Source organism: Melospiza georgiana, chromosome 20 (genome assembly GCF_028018845.1).
Source record: "Melospiza georgiana isolate bMelGeo1 chromosome 20, bMelGeo1.pri, whole genome shotgun sequence".
NCBI classification, from domain to species: Eukaryota; Metazoa; Chordata; class Aves; order Passeriformes; family Passerellidae; genus Melospiza; species Melospiza georgiana.
In genome coordinates, this window is record NC_080449.1 from 3,794,172 (window position 1) to 3,814,665 (window position 20,494).

The 20,494-nt window shown below is 47.8% G+C and overlaps 1 protein-coding gene across 8 annotated transcripts in view; it reads left to right on the forward strand.

Moving 5' to 3' along the window:
- The window catches only part of CACNA1B (calcium voltage-gated channel subunit alpha1 B), a 324,524-nt gene that overhangs the window by 147,221 nt on the left and 156,809 nt on the right, over positions 1 to 20,494 (forward strand). For all 8 annotated transcript variants that reach the window (XR_009115431.1, XR_009115432.1, XM_058038142.1 and 5 more), the window contains exon 7: positions 8,599 to 8,702. Coding sequence is in view for 6 of the 8 variants with exons in the window: in XM_058038142.1 (XP_057894125.1) it covers positions 8,599 to 8,702 (104 nt within the window). In the remaining 2 variants the exon portion in view is untranslated. The remainder of the gene's footprint in view (positions 1 to 8,598; positions 8,703 to 20,494) is intronic.

Sequence of the window (20,494 nt, forward strand, 5' to 3'; positions counted from 1 at the left end):
AACTTTCACAAAACTGCACAGAGCATACCTGGGAAAGTTTATCTGACTTTTATCTCTGACCAGTTCTCAGCATCCATAGGTCAGCACTTGAGAATTGGGATTTCTCTCACTGCCCTGCTGGGGAAGGTGGGAGCAGCTCACCTTTCCCCTGGCTGTGACCCAATTTCACCTCCTGGCAGGGTGGGGATTGCAGCAGAGACTCCTCAGTGCAGGGCTCAGTGGTGTTTCTGAGTCAGAAAGCTTACAGAATGTTTAAAAGATTAAAGCCTTAAAAAAAAAAAAAAAAAAAAAAGGCTTTTTTCTCTTTCTGCTTTCATCATAAGGCAGGTTCCAGGTGCTCTTGTACATGCTTGAAATATTTTTAGTTTTATTCTTAGTAATTTCTATGTTCATTTAAATGTAAGAATAGGAGCAGATAGAAATAAATCACCCGCAAACAGCTTTGCTAATTATCAGAAATGGTGAGGAAGAGAGCTGTGAAAAATCAGACAGAGGGTGAAGAGAGTTCATCTCTCCAAGACAGCTGAGAGTTCTCAATGCAAAAACACTTAACTAAGGGAATATTAGCCTTTAATTGCCCTGAATAAGTCAGGCTGTGCCATTGATTAAATTCTGTGAGTAAATCTAGGTGTGCTCTATTTTGTATTTTGATTAGAAACATGGTAAAAACAAATGGTTTGTAGTGTTTGGCTGTATATGTCCAATTAAATCCTGTTATTGACCCCTAGTCAGGAAACATTTACATGGCAGCCCCTTAATTGTTTGTCTTTGACATTAAAGGTTATTTGGTGTGATGTTCCTTCCCCTCCCAAAGCAGCTCCTGCTCCCTTTGATGGAGCCAGCAGTGGGAGCTGGGGATGATCTGGTGAGCCTGAGGCTCCCTGGGGATGGGGAGCAAGAGCCAAAAGCAGGCAGAGACCCTGGGGAGCCAGGGAGGGGATGGAGATGGGCTGGGAGAAGGATGCTGGAGCAGTCCAGGCTTTTATGGGCATTTCCTGGTGATGGCATGGGGCTGGAGCACGGAGAAGCAACAAGAATGAGAATCCCAGATTGGTTTGGTGTTGGGAAGATGAAACAGGAAAGCCTTATAAATATGATTGCCTGGCAAAAGATTTTGAGAATGTGGAAACTATAAGCAAGATAGAAATGAAAGCAAGCTTTGAGATACCTCAGTTACTGAACAACTGGAAAACAATGGTGTGGCCAGCTGAAGGTGATCCCCTTTTGATGGAACAACACCCTCTGCTTGCAGACAGGCCCAAGGGTCAGAGCAGACCCTACAGCTTGGCAGAAGGGGCCCAAAGAGGAGTTTGTAGGGTTTAAAATGTAACACAGTGTGATAATGTAATGATTCTTATAGGCTGTATGTAAATGCCATAGGATTTGTATCTTGTACTGGATTGGTTAGTGAGAATCAGAATATTCAACACAGAAGAAGATTTATTGTACTGTAATGGGAACTTTGCTCTCTTACCCTTTTTACTCTCTTACTCTCTTATCCTCTCATCCTCTCTCTCTCTCTCACCCTCTCTCCCCCTCTCTTCTCTCATTCCTGCTCTGAGCTGTGTTTGGCAGCTCCCAGCAGGGCCCTGCACCCAGGCCCTTTGCAATAAACCCCAAGTTCCAAGCCCAGGCTTCAGAAATCTCTTGTCTCTGTCCGTCCCCACCATCCTACCCCCTGACGCTCCTACTGTTTGGGCTGGAAGAGACTTTAAAGCTCACCTCATTCCACCTCCACCATGGCAGGGATACCTCCCACTATCCCACGTTGCTCCAAGCCCCATCCAAGCAGTTCCAGGGATGAGGAAATGCCCCTTGGAGCAGCCCTGGGAAGGTGGGCGATGGCCAGGGCTGCAGGACAGGAGATGAGAGGGGATAAAAGGGCATTTTTGGGCTCTGCAGCACAGTGCAAGCAGCAGTTGGCTGCTTTCAAGTGGATTGTTTCAAAGGGTATTTGGAACGAATTAATAACCAGACACAGTGTTAACAGGGGGAGCAGGGCCTGAGCAGCTCTGTGTGCCTGAGGCACAGCGTGAGGATTAACCCTGGCCCTGCTCTGCTCTTGGACACCTCACAAAGGCCTGCTGCTGGGAAGTGCTGTGTGCTGTGCTGGGGAATGCCCTGTTCTGCAGCTCAGGGCTTTAATCCCCTGCAGGACAGCAGCCTTTGGCTTCTGAGACTGCTACAGCTGCCAGAATTCCCCCCAGATCCCTGCACCCTGAGGGGTGGCTGTGCTGTCACTGCCTGGGGACACCAGCACTGGGCATAGAGGGAGGAGAGAGCCCCTGGGCGCTCAGAGCCAGTACAGTGATCCCTTAGGATTTGAGCTTTTATATTTTCCATACATTCGTAACTCTGCAATTCTTTGGTGGATAACTCCAAACTCCACACCCAGTGTGAGCTGCAGCTTTCCCATTTGGGCAGACACAACAATTCCTCTCCAGGCCTGGCAATCAAGGACACCTCACTGCCTCAGGCCCCAGAGATGGAAACAAAAGTGTGTTTTGGGAGGAGCAAACTTGGGGTAAATTACTTCATTAGCTGAAGCTGTAATTGGCAGATTAACCCCCAATATGCAAATGGACCAAACTTATAAAAGTGTGAAAAGCTTGTGACCCATCATCCATTTTGGGTGTAGCCCCTGAGGGGCTGTGTCTGCCCTAAATGTACCTGAAGGCCCTTCAATAAATATTCCTGCTTTTTATTGCCTTAATTTTGTCTGGCCTCTGGTTTTAGATATCCCCAAAAAGGCAGCAACAGGGAGAGAACAGAGAAAGGCTGTCCTATGACACCCAGCTGTGGACAGGGACAGCAGCTCCAGGGTGGCCAATGGAGCAGAGTCGCCTGGAATAGGCTGGAGAGATGCTTTGGGGATTTAGGAACTGGGTGATGCCTCAGGTTTTGGCTTTTCTATTTTTCACATTCTGTGCTGCTTTAGTGAGTGGGTCTGGGTTCACATCAGGGGATGCTGAGCTCTGTGCACAGAGCAGGGAGACAAAACAATTCCTGCTCCAGCTGGGCACCAAGGACAAATGATCCAAATCTCAGCCCCAAAAGCACAAACACCGTGGGCTGGAGAGAGAAAAACAAGCAGGGTGGGACTGCCTGGGCTAAAGCTGGAATGGGACAATGAACTGCAAGATGCAAATGGAGCAGAACTGATCACAGTGACAGACCCCGTGCCCGACCGTGCATTTTGGGGCCATTTTGGTTCATCTTGGGTGCAGCCCTGGCTGGGCTCTTGTGCTGCCCAAGGCGTTTCCATGGAGGCCTTTGAATAAATCCCTGCTTTATTCTTTAGCTCTGTCCAGCCTCTGTTCTAGGGCAGCCTGCACAAGGTATCAGGGGTATTTCAGTATTTTACCATGCTGGGTGTGTCTCTCTACAAGTGCCAGGTCAGGGGTGGGCGCAGCTGGGGCTGAGCAGAGCTCAGAATTTTAGGGAGAGCACTCCAGGGGTGCAGAGTCTGTGTGGGCTGTAGATGTTTGAGGTGAGATCACTGTGGCCCTGAAAGTGCCCCTCAGCTGCCTCAGTTTCCCTCTGTGCAGCTGTGGGAGCCCTGTGCTGTCACACTTAGGGGATGTGGATCTTTCCATGCTCGGGGCACTCCTGGGGCTGGGTGTGGGCACTGCTCAGGGGGTGCTTGTGAAGAGCCCCATGGCTGTTTTTAACCAGAAGGCTCAGGAGCAGTGTTAGAGCCCCCTGTGAGCCCCTCCTGAATTTCTGGCTGAAATTCTGGCACGTTGTGTTGAGTATTTATTTTCTCTTGCCCTCCTGTTACATCTCTGTGGGCACAAGTGGCACTGACAGACTGCCAGACGTTACAGCAGTGAAATGTTGTAGCTGGAACATAAAAATTGATTTGATCTCTTGGCTCCTCCTGCTTAATGAGCGAGCCTGGAGCTCAGTGGCTCTGTGGATGAAGGGCTCAGGGCACACAGAGCTGCCTGTGAGACTCTGGGGGCTTTCCCTGGGGGAAGGAGTTTGGTTTTCCTGGCACCAAACAGGTTTTGAGTCATTAAAAGCCTCTCCCTGTGGCAGAGCTGAGGCTGTACCCTGTACTTGCTTGGGTGAGAAATGAGACTCACTTCCAGAACACTTAAAAGGTTTATTAAAACCTTACCAAAAATGCAACAGAAGACTGAATAGAGACAGTATTACAGTACTGGGTTCAGAGGATTTTTCCCACCATGTGCTCACCCACACAATGGTGGTTTCATCTTTTAACCCTTTAGCCCCCCCAAAGTTCTGTTCATTGACTTCCCCTTCACTGTCCAGTGGTGGAATTCACTTCCTTGTATCTTTTTTGGAGGTCAGCTGTTGCCATGGTAACGAGTGACCCTCCCAAATGTCCCAAACCCAGGGCACCCCTGATAACAACCCCAGGGGGGTAAACAGTAAGTCTACGAAACTTCTCCTAACATATATACATGACATTTGCCTTTTAATTGTGATAAAACAATAACTATAAATCTACAAAACTTCTCTTAACATATATACTTTATATTTGCCTTTTAATTGTGATAAAACAATAACTATAAAGCTATAAAACTTCTCCTACCATATATACAGGATATTTGCCTTTTAATTGTTATAAAACATAGCTATAAATCTATAAAACTTCTCCTTACAGGAGATATTTGCCTCTTAATTGTGAGAGTCAACCATGGCATTACTCATCTGTCACACTTGGGAGCACTGGGAAAGGTGCTGCACATCCAAGGAGTCTCTGCTTTCTCAGGAGCACTTTGTCACCAATTTTGCCTGGTGTTTGTCACCATATCCAAAGGGGAATTTGTCCTGGATCCTCGTGAGCGAGGCAGAGCAAACAGAGCCAGGCCCTGCCCTGCCCTGAGCAGGAGGTAACCCAGCAGATGCTCAGGGAAGGGTGGGTAATTGGTTGTATTTCAACACATTCGATTTTTAAGAGCTTTGATCGTGGCATGGAATTGTGGATCTGTCGCCAAGTTTGGGCTTCAAATGGAGAAATAAATGATAAATGATCACTTGGCAGCAGTGAACCCGCTGCACTCTCTTTGCATGTTTATGTGCTTTTCCCTTCTCCCATCTGTTCCCTCCTCCAGCCCCCCTTGGCTGCTGACAGCATTCCCAGCCTCACAGAACCATGGAATGTCATGAGCTGGAAGGGACCATCGAGCCCTCCCGGGATGGGATCTGCCTGCTGCAACCAGAGATGTTTGATTGACCAGATGAGAGCTGAAGAACAGCCCCTAAATATAAAACCCTAAATATGAAATTGCCCCAGACACTTCCCCATTCCTCCTTTTCTCTGTTTCCAGACAAATGATGCTGCAGGCAACACCTGGAATTGGCTTTACTTCATCCCTGTCATCATCAGTGGCTCCTTTTTCCCTCATGTTGGGAAGGAAGCACTGAGGATGAGTTTCCATGTTCCCTCTGAGCCCATCTGCAGAGATGCAGGGCAGAAGGACAAGGAGAGAGCTGAAAGCAAAGAGAGAGAAGAATGGAAAGCTAAACCAGGGAATGAAGAATTGGGGTGGGATGTCAGCTATTCCAAAAGCCTTCAAAACCCTAATTGGGCAGCTCAGAGCCATCCCTGCATTTCTGCTCTGGGCTGTTTCTCCTTAAATCCATTTGTCCCTCACCTTGAGCAGGGAGGATTGTGGTGAGGTTGCTGAGTGCCCACTCCTCTCCTCTGAGTCACTGATCAACTGACACAGCCATTCCTGAGAGGTGTTTGCTATTTGGGGAGATGCTGGTCTCGTGTTTGATCCTGGAGGAAGGATTTGTGTACACATGCACCCTATTAACAAACCTTGGGGGCATTTACTTGTGTCAGAGCTATAAATGTTATATAGAAATTGTGGTATTCACATACTCTTTGAACAGAGAGAGACATAATTCTCTCTGCTAGGATTTTTCCTGAGGAAGGCAGTAAAAAAGCTCAGAAAGAGAAGAGAAAACAATTCTTATCTCTGTTTGCTGCTCCTGGTGTTTGGCACACGTGGAATGTGTTATGGAGATTGTTTACTGAAGAGAGTTTGTTAATTGAACTCTGCTGATGGTTGTTTTGACTGATTGGCCAATTGGGTCAAAGCTTTGTTGTGACTGTGTGGAAAGGGTCGTGAGTTTTTCTTTAGTGCAGTTTAGTAGTATAGTATAGAGTAGAATATAGTATGTAGTGTAATATAATATAGCTTAATAAAGAAATTGTTCAGCCTTCTGAATCATGGAGTCAGAGCACATTATTCCCTGACTGGGGGCTCCCTGCATTGATATATAAATGTTATAAATCACCTGTGAGAAATACTCTGGCAGTTTGAGGTTTGCTGTTCATTGGGTAACTTCTCATACAGAGATTTTTGAGGTGGCCCCAGGTACATGCACAGCTGAGGTAAAACACATTGAAAGTTCTTCCTTTTCTGATTCCTGCAAGCAAAATTATTCTTGGAAATATGACTGGGAACACTGGCCAAAAGCAGCACAGATAATAAGTTAAGGGCACCAATATCAGTTAGAATGAACACAGTTTTTGCCAGTTGGTGTTTGAGAGCAGTTTTTTGGGGAGGGAGCTGAGCTCAGCATTCCTGGTTTTCGTTACCCTCTGCAGAAGGACAAGGAGAATGCAAGAGTTTCCTTGTATCAGTGCAATAAATGTTATCACCTGTCAGAAATGCTGTGGTGTAGGCTTTGCCTGTTCATCGGGTGACTTCTTACACAGTGACTTTGCAGGTGGCACCAGGTACAGGCATGGCTGAGGTAAAGCACATTTAAAACATTTCCTTCTGTGAATCCTGCAAGCAAAATTACTCTTGGGAATATGATTGGGAAGAGTGACCAAAAAGCATCACAGATAATAAGTTATAATAAGATAAGATATATATATATATAAGATATATATAAGATAATAAGTTAAAGCATCAATATCAGAATTAATGCAGTTTTTGCCAGGTGGTGTTTGAGCTTTTCTCTGTAGGCTCTGCCTTTGGGCAGGGAGGTGAGCTTAGGGTTCCTGGGTTTTTTTCACTCTCTGCAGGAGGAGGGAGAAGGATGAGAAGAATGTGTTTAGGTCTTTACTTTCCTTTTTGCTCCCCTTCTCCCTTTCCTTCCACCCAACATCAGATCCTCAGATTGCTGCATTCTTCCCGCACAAGAGAGGAATTTGCATTTTCCTCAGCACTGGGATTCTGTCAATGGCCATGTGGCATTTTCCTGTTCAGCACTTCCCCAAAGAGCTCCCTCGTGGCTGATGAATGCAGAAACTTTGTCATAAACTGCAGCACCCTCCCCTCCTGTTCATCTGCCACTGCTGCCTGCTCAGGGTGGGTTTGGCTGACAGGAGCCCAAGGTGCTGAGTGAGCAATGTGGAATTCCAGCATTCCAGAGATCCTGGGTCTCTTGCAGACTCCTTGTCTGGGTGTGAGCAGATCCTGGGCTGAACTGCAGCCTGGCTTTAGGGAAGGCTGTGGTTCCCTGCTGGAGTGGCTCTGTTCAGGTGGAAATGTGGTGCTGGGAGTCAGAGCTGAGCTGGGGAGGGAGGAGGCTGCAGCAGGGAGCCTGCACAGGGCTAGGCCACCTAAAAATGGGGTTTGGTCCTGCAGCAGGGTCAGTCTGGAGCTGTGGAACTGTTTAGGTTGGAAAAGGCCTTTAAGGTCATTGTTCCCCAGCACTGATCCATGTCCCTACACTGCTTTTAAATCCCTTCAGGGATGGGACTCCACCACTGCCCTGGGCAGCTGTGCCGGGGCTGGGCAGCATTTCCATGAAGGAATTTTCCCCAATATCCAATCTAAACCTGCCCTGGCCCAGCCTGAGGCCGTTCCCTCTGCTCCTGTCCCTGTTCCCTGGAGCACAGCCTGACCCCCGGCTGTCCCCTCCTGTCAGGAGCTGTGCAGAGCCACAAGGGCCCCCTGAGCCTCCTTTGCTCCAGGCTGAGCCCCTGCCCAGCTCCCTCAGCCTCTCCTGGGGCTCCAGACCCTTCCCTGGACACACTCCAGCCCCTCAAGGTCCTTCTTGAGGAGCCCAGGACTGGACACAGGATTTGAGGTGCCCCAGCACAGGGGTGGTCACTGCTCTGCTCCTGCTGGACACACCATGGTGGGACAGCCCAGGTGCCATTGGCCTCTTGCCCACCTGGGCACACCTGGGCTCATGTACAGCCACTGTTACAGCACTCCAGGGCCTTTTCCAGCTTTCCAGCCTCAGGCTGGAGCTGTGACCCAAGGACAGGACCCTTGCTGACCCTCAGGCCATGGTGTGACCCCATGATGTGACCCTCTACAGGACCTGCTGCCCTCCAGCACATACACATCCCGCCCAGCCTGGTGTCACCTGTGAATTTCATCCCCTTACCAGGTCACTGACAGATAACAGGGGGGATCTCCCCACTAGAGCTGAGGAAAAACCACGGTATGGATGTTGGGACAAGCAATTCTTTAGCTGGAATTGCAGCTGGTGAACACAGCAGGACTGACCAGGACATCAGTGGTGGACACTCCTATGGAATTGCCAGGGATTGCCCTGCAGGTTCTGGGTGGTGTTTTCTCTCCAAGGTGAAATAATAATTGTGTTTTGTGTTTTTTTTTGGTTTTTTTTGTTTTTTTCATTTGTTTACAGACAAACGACGCTGCAGGAAACACCTGGAATTGGCTTTACTTCATCCCTCTCATCATCATTGGCTCTTTCTTCATGCTCAACTTGGTGCTGGGTGTCCTATCAGGGTAAGGCACTCTGAATTTCTGTTCCCACCTGGGTATTAAAAGGGAAGATGTGTTGATTTTAGGGGGATATTACTGAGACAGATGGGTGACACATCCTGCTGTGTCCCCTTCCCACTCATCCCACCCTGTCCTCTCCTTGCAGGGGGATATTTCTGTACAGCCCTAGGGTGGGGGGGACAGGCTGTGAAAAACCCTGCACTGAGATGATTCTGAATCCTGATTTGTGGAATTACACTGATTTGGGGCAATGCAGCCAACACTTCTGTGCTGCCTTGAAATGCCATCAGGGACCTGCTGGTGTGGAATGCTGGAGTGGGACATGGAAATGTGGATAATGCATGTGGTGCTACTGTGCAGCCTGGGGAAGCTCAAAGTCAAGGCAATTAAAAGATCTCAGGTTTGGGATTATTTTGGGGGGATTTTTTTGTTTTCTTGCATTGATTTTTTTGTTGACTTGTTTTGTTTGTTTGATCTCTGCCTGTTTGAGCCAATATCTGTATTTTGGGGACATGCTCATCCCTTGATGTTCAAACCCCAGGGGTCAGCCAGGGATTTGGTGTTTGTTGCAGCTGAGTTTTGGGTTTGGACCTTTGTAGGAATCAAGGTGCCAAATCTGAAGCTGAAACATTCCCAGAATCTGGGGAGATGTGACCTGGAATTAACACACTCCAGGACTATAAAGCTCTCAGACTTTGGCACCTCATTCTGCACTGAATTTCTTCTTAGATCATGCAGGCAATTGAGATCATAGAGATGTATTAATACCTGGATTTTTTCCTGCCTCTTGGCAGCAAAGGAAGAAAAAATTAGTTGTTGCTGAGATGTGGTAAAGGCCCTTCAGTGCTGCACCTTTCCTCTTCTTTTTTTGAGTGGCTGGAGAAAGTAAAGTGTTTTCCAAAGAACATATCAATGCTGATTTGTATTATTTTGTAATTATTTTCCTTCTCAAAGCACAGGCTGTGGGCAGCAGAGCAGTGGTGTTTGAGGAGGGGAGAGGGCTGTGGGTGAGGCTTGTGTCACACCCTTCACTGCAGGAATAATCATCACGATCAATAACTGATCAAATCCATTTATAACTGATCAGCAACTGACCAAAGCTATCTATAACTGATCAACAACTGGCCAAATCTATTTGTAACTGATCAATAACTGACCAAAGCCATTAATAATTGAACAAAGCCATTTATAGGGCATCCTGGTGTACCAGAGGCTTTGTCTGATGGCTGATTTTCAGGGCTTACCCCAGCAGCGCTGAGTGTGGTTCATTAGGTGCCTCATCTACCTTGTTCCACAGTGGGATTTAAACCAACCCAAAATCCTGCAGGCTGCTGTTCCTTTGTGCTGGAATTAAAGAGGTTTGGTGAGCAGGAGATGGAGACCTGTGTCTGACTCTCCTGAAAGCCTCTTGTTGCTTGGGGCAAAATATGAATATTATATAAATGTGTATCTCCTCATAAAAACACAGCTCTGTGCAGGATTCCCTTTGTTAGTGGTGAGGATGAGAAAATCTTCCTCACAGAAGGGAGCCTTTAATTTCTGTTTCACAGAGTGGTTTGACGTCCTTGCCTGGAATAATTCCTGGGGAGAGGCTGAGGAAATAAACATCACAGCACAGGTGTGGAGCACAGGGCTCCTGGTGGGCTTGGAGCTGCTGAGCAGAGAAGGAAAAAGATATAAAATGTATAAAAAACCTTCCCAGTGAGGATGGGGAGGCCCGAGAAGCTGTGGCTGCCCCGTGGCAGTGTCCAAGGACAGGTTGGACAGGGCTTGGGGCAGCCTGGGACAGTGGAGCTGTCCCTGCCATGGCAGGGGTGGAATGGGATGAGCTTTAAAGTCCTTTTAAACCCAGACCATTCCATGATTCTATATCTGAGTGGAGGAGTGACAGAAGACACCAGAAAAAAGGAAAGCCCCTCAGAAAGCAGAGTCTGTTGTCAATGTGTTCTGCAGCCAAAAGCCCAGACAGCATCATGGAAAAAAAAGGAAAAAAAAAAAAAGAGAAATTTAATCTGGAGTTGTTGTTTGCCTAGGTTTCTGCATGGAGAAGTTGATTTCCATAGGACAGAGCTTCACTCAAGGACATAAAGCCATCACATCCCAGGGACAGCAGCAGCTCCAGCTCCTGCTCCAAGCCCTGTCCAATCTTGCCTAAATCAAAAATGACAACAAATTATTGAGCTTCCTCCTAAATTGTGCAGAATTCTGTCATAAATCTTGATGGAATTTTCTGCTTTTCTGGAATTCGTGAATCCGTATTAACACTGAGCAGATACCAGTTGTGAATGGGTTTGACTCCTGGGTTTTTCTGTTTGAGGAAATCTTGGAAAACTGACCCTGTGGCAGCAGCTCTCTGGCCACAGAGAGAAACACAAACTTTCCCAGGTCTTTCTGGGAAAGGCCGTGAGAAGATCAGAGAAAAGAAAGAGAAACAATTCTTATCTTAACCTGCTGCACCTGTTGTTGTGCACATGTGGAATGTGTTATGGAGATTTGTTCACCAAAGGGTGGTTTCTTAATTAGCCAGTGGTGATGGTGTTTTAAGTAAAGGACCAATTAAAAAACCTGTAAAAAAACACCTGTAAAAAACAAGGTATAAAAGTATGGCTTTCTTAAAAAAGATTTAATGTATTTCAGATTTAATGTATTTCAGAAGACTATTAATAATCTATGTCAATTATTACCTGGCCAGGGACCCACTGGCCCAACATAACCGAAACCCAACTCCATCTTCATCCCCATCCTCAACCTAACCCCATCCCAACCCCAACCCCATCCTCATCCCAACCCTATCCTAAACCCAACCTCATCCCCATCCCCATCCTCATCCCATCCCATCCTATCCTCATCCCATCCCCATCCCATCCCATCCCATCCCATCCCATCCCATCCCATCCCATCCCATCCCATCCCATCCCATCCCATCCCATCCCATCCCATCCCCACTTTGTTTTCCCAGTGTTCCCTCCCTCAGCAGCCCCTTCAATGCTGTTTATCTCCTCCTGCTGCTGTTCCCCTCCCAGCTCCCAGCATTTCCCACAGCCTGCTGGGATTATGGGGTTTCCTACAGCTCGGGTATTAATTTTGCCTGCTAATGAGCTGCATGATGCCACACAATACATTGCTGAACTGTTTTGATGCTTTGGATTACACAATGCAAAGAGGATAAACGTTATCCTGGGATGCTGGGAGGAAGATGATTGAACTTATTTCAAGGCTAAGTGCTTTTTGGCATGGACCCAGGTTGGGGGAGTGCTGAGGGTGGCGAGACAGCCGGAATTCTGGCCAGAGAGGCCACGCTCCCAGAGTGATGCATTGGGATCCTGGGAGTCTGCACCTCTGGAGTGTGAAAAATGCTGCTTGTCATGTCCTCAAATATTTATGGTGAAGCCTGAGGTATTTCGAGCCCAGGCAGTGCAGAGTGATGGTTGCTGCCAGGGTTTACTCATCTGGCTGTGAGAGCCGAGCTGGAGCTGCTCTGTGAGGCCCGGGAACTGCTCTGTCCTGGGTGTGCCACACCTCTGGTTTGTGGGATCACCTGGGGCAGGTAATGCCTTTTTCAGCCTACTTAAAAAGAGAGGCCAGACAAAATTAAGGCAATAAAAAGCAGTTATATTTATTGAAAGCCTTCAGGTACATTTAGGGCAGGCAAACCCCTCCAGGGCCTACACCCAAAAATGGATGATGGTTTCACAGGTTTCATACTTTTATAAGTTTGGCCCATTATTAGGGGTTAATCTGCCAATTACAGCTTCAGGTAATGAAGTCATTCACCCCAAGTTTGCTCGCCCCAAACCCACTTTTGATTCCATCTCTGGGGCCTGAGGCAGTGAGGTGTCCTTGATTGCCAGGCCTGGAGAGGAATTGTTGTGTCTGCCCCAAATGGGAAAGCTGCAGCTCACACTGTGTGTGGAGTTTGGAGTTACACACTAAAGAACTGCAGGATTACAAATGTATGGAAAATATAAAAGCTCAAATCCTAAGGGATCACAGGGACTCTGGGGAGATGTTTGGGATGGGTGCAGCAGCTCTGTGCAAGTGAGAGCCTGGCAGGGCACGCAGCCCCAGCTGTGCTGGCGCCTTGAGGGGACAAAGGGCAGGGAAAAAGGGGTTTAATTCTTTTTATCACCCTTTTCTGAGCAGTCTGGTGCTTGATCCCACTGTACACTTTCCCTGTGCTGTGCTCCAGGCTCCCTGGGGGATCTCTGTGTCTCTGCTGTCCCAGGGTCACTGAGGGTTTTGTGGTATTGGAGCAGCCCCATCCCCAACTCCCTGACCCTAGCTGCTTGCCCTGCTGAATTTCATGACAAGTTTTCCCATCCTGAGGACTTTTGCCAGATTGAGATCATAAAATCTCTGCCTGCAAGACGTGCAGAGGCTGGAGGAGAGCGGTGCTGATTAATTTGTCACAATGGCAAAGTGTTCTTGTGTCCTCCTTCCCCTCATTACAGAGACAATCCTTCATTTGTTCCCAGTGCACTGGTGCCTGCTGTGATCTGACTTTGCCTGGTGTTAATTATTTGCAGCAGAAGAGCTGCATCATGGAAACAGATGAGATTCTGGCTTCCTCCTTGCTTTTAGTCTGTTCCAAGGCTGTGCTTAAAAGGGACGGGAAAGAGAAGAAAAAAGCAGAATTCTTTTTTCCCTTTTTCTTTGCTCATCACCCTTTTTAACAAAGCCATCATTGCAAACATGAAATGAGGGAGAAATGTTTCTTTCCTGGTTTCTTGCTGGAGAGACAGAGAGCAGTGACTGATCCTGCTGAATGTGGGTCCTTTGCTCCTTCTGTGATTTTGGTTAGTCCAGGAGAGCTGCACTTCCTTTATTTGCCCTTCTCTTAAGCCACAATGGAAATCAAAGCCTAGAATACAAAAATGATACAGAGGAGACCTAAATTTGAATTTCATGGGGACTCTGCTTTGTCCTGGGAGTGGAAACTTGAACAGAACCAGAGGTTCATCCTGCAATTGCAGCAGGCTGAAGCGAGGAGATAAATGAGGCTTTTGAACTCCTTTTTCTCCCTTTGTCAGTGCCTCCTTCCAGCCAGGTTTGCCCAGCTGTGGCACTTGCAGTTCTCAAATCAGATTTTGGGGAATCAAAATCAAATTGGCACAAGCTGAATGGACAGACAAAGGAAAGGAGGGAGGAAGATGGATTGAAGGCTTCACCTCTGTGCTGTTCCCTTCTCTCCCCAGAAATACAGAACATTTCCCATCTCTGGCCTGCATTTGAAGCTCTTGTTGCAGTGATTAAAGTGACTCTGAAGCCTGCCTGGGTGCTCAGAGATCATTCTCTCCAGATACTCCCATCCCTTATCAGCTGCTGTAGAGAGCTGAGATTTCCCCTCTTTAGAGCAATGAGGAGGGAGCAGGAGCAGCTCTCCCTGTGCAGGATTGATGGATCCAGTGCTTATTCCTCAGTACTGGACATTGGGATAGGTTAAGCAGCTCTTTGGGCTCAGTCTGGACCTTTCATACTGGGATCCTGGGTGGCTGCAGCTCCTCCAGGTGAAATAGAAACAAATGTGTTTCTTGGGGTGGCTGAGGAGCCACAGAGCTTTGTCAGCTCAGGCCCTCTGGGCTTTCCTTCTTTAATAAACTCTGACTTTTCAGCAAACTGCAGTAAAACTTATCTTAGAGGCGCCAACTATCACCAGGACAAAGGAATTCTAAAAAAATTCTGGCTTTTCAGGTGAATCCATTGTTTGGTTTCCTCTCATTCCAGCAGTTTTCAGTGTGCTCTCCCTGTGCCCCATGGATGGGCTTCCTTTCACCTCCCTCAGGTGTTTCCCTGCCCAAATGAGGTGCGTTTCCATGCTTTTCCTTCTTGTCCCATGGGGCCTTTCCAATCAAGATGCTTTGCCTGTGTTCAGTGGTGACCTGGTCCTGATTTTTAGAACTATTGGAAACCAGTGATTTAACAATACACCACATTCATCTCTATTCATGTTTTCAGAGCAGTAAGTCAGAGGCATCAAATTATTTTTAGTTTTGCCTGCAGATTTCTGAGGATTTTGTCTGTGGATGAGAATAATCAAAGTCAGCTCATCCTGAACTTTTCCTGATCCTTGCTGTGGTAAAGAACTGATGTTATGGGGAATAAATCCATGTTTTTACTGCTCTCCTGTCATTCTGTTTGCAGCCCTCGTGGGTGCAAAGTGCCAGCTAAGATTTGCCCTCTGGGGTTTGCACCTTCCCAGCTCTGGGTCATGTAGGCAGCTGGAAATTGCACTGCATTTTTTATATATATATATGCACTATACTATATTACACTAAACTATATTATATTACAGAAAATCATATACTAAAACTATATTAAAGAAAGAGAAAGGAGACATCAGAAGGCTAGAAAAGAATGAATAATCAAAACGTGTGACAGACTCAGAGAGTCTGACACAGCTGGACTGGGATTGGTCATTAATTAAAAACAATTCACATGGAAACAATCAAAGATGCACCTGTTGGGAAGCAACCTCTAAACCACATTCCAAGCAATCAGATAATTATTGTTTACATTAGTTTTCTGAGGCTTCTCAGCTTCTCAGGAGAAAAGTCCTGGCGAAGGGATTTTCAGAAAATATCGGTGACAGCTCCTGAGGTGCCACCTGCCATCCATTGCTTTATGGAATCCTTGTTCCTCCAGGCAGACCTGACTGTCCCCACAGCTCCTGAGGTGTCACCTGCCATCCATTGCTTTATCAATCCTTATTTTTCCAGGTGTTGCAGTATATTTGCAAGGGTTAGGCCATAGTGCGCAGCCAGCCTGCTTCTGAGTTTGTTATCAAAGCCTCAGGAATTCGTCAAGGCTACTGGAACATAAATTGTGCTCAATTAAGAAAGAAGAGGCTGAAAAACTGACTACCAAGACAGCAAGAACTGGGTAACAGAGGGCTGTGAAACATCTGTACTGTAACCAATCACATACTGTAAGAAATGCAGGCAGAAAATGAGTAAACACAAAGGCACCAATCAAGAATTGTGTACTTAGTAGTTTGTAGAATCTATAAAAATGTGTGCAAGGTAAACAATAAATGGCTTCTGTTTTCGGTCAGAAGTTCAGGAGTCCTGGATTCCCACATGCAGGCAGGACTGGCTGTCCCCGTGTCCCGTGAGGTGTCACTGCCATCCAGTGCTTTATCAATCGTTGTTTTTCCAAGCAGGACTGGCTGTCCTCATGCCTCCTGCGATGCCATTTGCCATCCAGTCCCAACTTTATACAATCCTTGGATGTACTCGTGCTGGAGATCAAGCCAGTCCTAAAACTCACTGGATATTTTTTTTTATGTTAATTTATGAAATTCCGAAATTTCTTCTCAGCTGCTTTCCAGGAGTGGCAGGCTGAGTCCTTCCAAGATCTGCTGCTTTCTCAGCAGCACTTCATCTCCGGGGATGGCGGCTGCTCTGCTGTGTAGAGTCGGAGATTTCCTGAGATCTGAACGTGGGATCCTTCTCAATGAGGAGCTAATTACCTGTGCTGTAATTACGAGTCGCTAATCACCAGCACTATTAGCGCAGGGATGACAGCGGTGCTGTCTCATCTCTCTCTGCCTCTTCCCCGCCTGTGGGAAGCGTTTCTGGCTGATTTCTGAGCAGCAAACCTGAATTGCAGAGGTTTGAGGATGCCATCAGTCTTGCACTGCCGTGCCCTGGGCGTGTGTGCCATGCAAGCCAAAGCAGGAGGAGGATTTAGGATGCTCCATCCCAGCTCTCTGCTGTCACACAGCAAAGTTAATCACACACTCAGGGGATGAAGATTGTGGGTTGTTGATTTTTATTCCTCGTTGGTGTGACAGGATTTTTAATTTAAGGGCAACGTGGATGAAGCAGTTACAAGAATTTCATTAGTTTATTAAGTTTACTGACCCTGGTGGTTATTGAGGAGCTGCCTCTGTCTCTTGTGTGCCTCGGGGGGCTCTGGAATTGCCCTGGAGTGGCTGTCTCAGTGCATATTTCACAGCGAGATTGATTTCCCTCCTCCACCCAAGCAAGGTGGAAAGCAGCAGCCATCCATTTCCTGGTGACACTAAGCACCAGCCACTCTCCAGGAGAAAAATGTGACACGAGGAGCCTGACTGGATGTGGTTTCCATGATGGATGCACTGCCCTGGAATCCTGCTTGTTGCTGCTGCCTCTGTGCAATCAGCTACAACCTGGGCAGGGGCACCTTCCACCATCCCAGGCTTCTCCCGACCCATCCCGGCCTTGGCACTGCCAGGGATCCAGGGCAGGCACAGCTGCTCTGTGCCAAGACCTCTCCACCCTCACAAAAAAAACCATCACGATGTTATGAATAAGAAGATTGACTAGGCCAATATTCAAGCGGCAATCAATTTATTAATTAATATGGTAAAGTATGAGCAACACAGCGCTGGGTCCAGCGGGGGAAGTTTTCCCTCCAACTGCACACTGATAGTTGAGGCTTACAGGTATTTATAGGGGTACTCATAAACTTTCTCAGCAGTTTCTATTCCAATTTTTACTCATCAGCAGTTTCTATTTCCCAATTTTTACATCACAATTCTATACACTATTGTGATTTAGTTTTTCTCAGGATGTATCCCAAAAGGAGTATCCCCAGATGGTGGTGGTCCAGTTTCTGAAAGAAGAAAGATTAATCTCATCTGGTGGGGTTCAGCTCCCCAGATGTGGGCCCACCTTTTAATTGCAGAGACTATAAATCTCATAACAGTGATGTCCAGCTTCCCTTGGTTGAAACCATAAACCCTTGAGGTGATGTTCATCTTCCTTTCTCAAGCTGTTTTTCTCTGCTTTATTAAGGCATGAGATAAGCATATTTCCTTTATATATATTCCAAAGCTATAGTTTCAAGGATACAAGTAATATTCTAAAATTATACTTCAAAAGGTTATTATTGCAGAACTCTTTAGGCTTAACTATAAGCACAAAGCAACATCCTTAACGCTTTAATTCCAACGCTTCTAAATCAACTAAGGTTAATTGCAAACAAAAGATAGGTTTAAAGGCCTTCTTCCATGCTTTATTTTCCTCAGTTATTATTAGAATTCGCAACTGTCCCATGGTCGGTCTCCACACATATCACAATCACAAACACACACATTGCCTGTATGTACCTGACACGAAACACAGCTTTGTATTTCACAATGACACATTCCAGAACTGGCCAAAGGGTTGAAAACCAGCTCTGAAAAAAAATCCTGGAGGTAAAACTGGGCAGGAAGCAGCAAATTCCCGCTCAGGTTTTTCTTTCTGGTGATTTGGGAGATTTTTTGTAAGTCAATGGCATAAATGGGAATTATGCTGAATAAAAAAGGGAAACCTATTTACTGCTCCCAACCCTTCCCATGGGGCTCTCTGTGTTTTCATTTGGAGCTGGCAGGGAAACTTCAGTTGAAATATTTTTAGATTAAATAAGGCATTTTGATATCATTCCCCCCCTTTCTTTGAATGTGTTCTGAAATCTGTTGAAGAGCTCTCAAAGGGAAATTCTGGGAGTTTTCTAGTTGCAGCAAATGGGGAATATTTCAGTTCCTGAATGGTGATGGACATAGTGGAAGAGACACGCATCATTAATATTTCATTTCATGTAGAAACTCCTCTTTTTAACAAGTCTCAGCTTCACTAAACCTCTCTGTCATCTCCTGAAATGAGAAAGAACAAGTGGAGCTTCTTTCACCAGGAAGATCCTAAATCAAGACGCTCCAGTCTTGAACCTGATTGAGCAGCAGCTCTGGAGCATTCAGGAGGAATTTCATGGGCTTGAACACAAGGAATTGCCTTCTCCTGGAAGTGACATTCCCAAATTCTACAGCAGTGCCTGGACAAGGCAGTGACCCACAGGAGCCTCAGGAGGTTCCAGCAGTGCTGGAGCTGCCCCTGGGTCAGGAGAACCTCTGGGACCAACCCAGGCTGGGCTGAGCAGCTGGAGCAGCCCTGAGAGGGAGCTGGGGGTGAGAGCTGGAGCTGCCCCAGCCCTGAGCCCCCCTGAGCCCTGGGCTGAGCCCAGCGTGGGCAGCAGGGCAGGGGGATTGTGCCCCTGTGCCTGTGCCCAGGTGAGACCCCACCTGCAGAGCTGCCCCAGCCCTGGCCCAGCACAGGGAGGAGCTGGAGCTGCTGCAGAGATCCAGAGGAGGCTCCAGGGGGATCAGGGGATGGAGCAGCTCTGCTGGGAGGAGAGGCTGGGACAGCTGGGATTGTGCACCTGGAGAGGAGAAGCTTTGGGGGGGCCTCAGTGTGGCCTGGCAGGGCCTGGAGGGGCTCCAGGAGAGCTGGAGAGGGACTGGGGACAAGGGATGGAGGGACAGGACTCAGGGAATGGCTCCCACTGCCAGAGGACAGGGCTGGATGGCACATTGGGAATTGGGAATTGTTCCCTGGCAGGGTGGGCAGGCCCTGGCACAGGGTGCCCAGAGCAGCTGTGGCTGCCCCTGGATCCCTGGCAGTGCCCAAGGCCAGGTTGGACAAGGCTGGGAGCACCTGGGACAGTGGGAGGTGTCTCTGCCATGGCAGGGGTGGCACTGGATGAGCTTTGGGGTCCCTTCCAACCCAAACAATTCTCGGATTCTGTGGTGGCCAAAGCTGCCAGTTCCAGGGAACAGGAGGGCACAGGTGGCTTTAACCTCACAATGTCCCTCACTGGTGCCCTGGGAGATCTGTGTTGGGCTGTACAGAAACTGCTGATGGTTTGCAACTTCCAGCAGTTCCTCCCTTATTTTCTTACACTTTTAAAGTACAGACTTTCCACTTGAGATTTTGGACTCTGATCCTTGTGGGTCCTTTCTGTTTTGTGACTCTGCAATATAAAGTTGTGATAAAAAGGACAAGTCGTGGGTAACTTTTGCTGTCCTCAGGCCAGACAGGACCTGGCAGAAGATGAAAAGCTCTGCAAGGAGAGCTCTCCCTTTGCTGCCCCTGAGGGGTGAAGGAGCAGTGCCACGGCTCATCTGCTGTCCTTCCTGCCCTCGGGGGTCCTCCAGGAAACTTCCCACTGCTGCTGTCTCCTCCTTTGGGAAGCTGTGCTGATGCCAGCCCCCATTGCCATGCCTGGAAAATGAAATGCACGTTGTCTCCTTGTGCTGATCTCATTCCTCCTGCTCCAGACACAAATCCAGACTGAGGGAAGGTCCTTGGCCCCAGGCAGCAGGGGATGAAGCAGGAATGAGAACATGAAAAGGAAAAAGGGGTGATATGGCTGACATTGCAGGATGTGCTGAGTGCCAGGGAGGAGCTGCTGGCTCATATTGGAATAATTACCAATATAGCAGGATGGGATGTGCCTGAGCTTGTCTGGGCCTTGGTGCTGAACCAAATAGCAGCAACTGTGGTGTTTCACCCTACAGACCCTTTTGGCTGGCTGGGTGTGTGGTGTTTCACCCCACAGACCCTTTTGGCTGGTGGGTGTGTGGTGTTTCACCCCACAGACACTTTGGGCTGGCTGGCTGTGTGGTGTTTCACCCTACAGACACTTTTGGCTGGTGGATGTGTGGTGTTTCACCCCACAGACCCTTTTGGCTGGCTGGGTGTGTGGTGTTTCACCCTACAGACACTTTGGGCTGGCTGGGTGTGTGGTGTTTCACCCCACAGACCCTTTTGGCTGGCTGGGTGTGTGGTGTTTCACCCTACAGACACTTTTGGCTGGTGGGTGTGTGGTGTTTCACCCCACAGACCCTTTTGGCTGGCTGGGTGTGTGGTGTTTCACCCCACAGACTCTTTTGCCTGGCTGGGTGCTGCAGTTGGCAATGGAGACAAGCCCAGGCCTGCAGGAGCTCTGGTGATGCTGGGATGGAGCCTCCCCCCATAACAGGGGCTGCTCCTCAG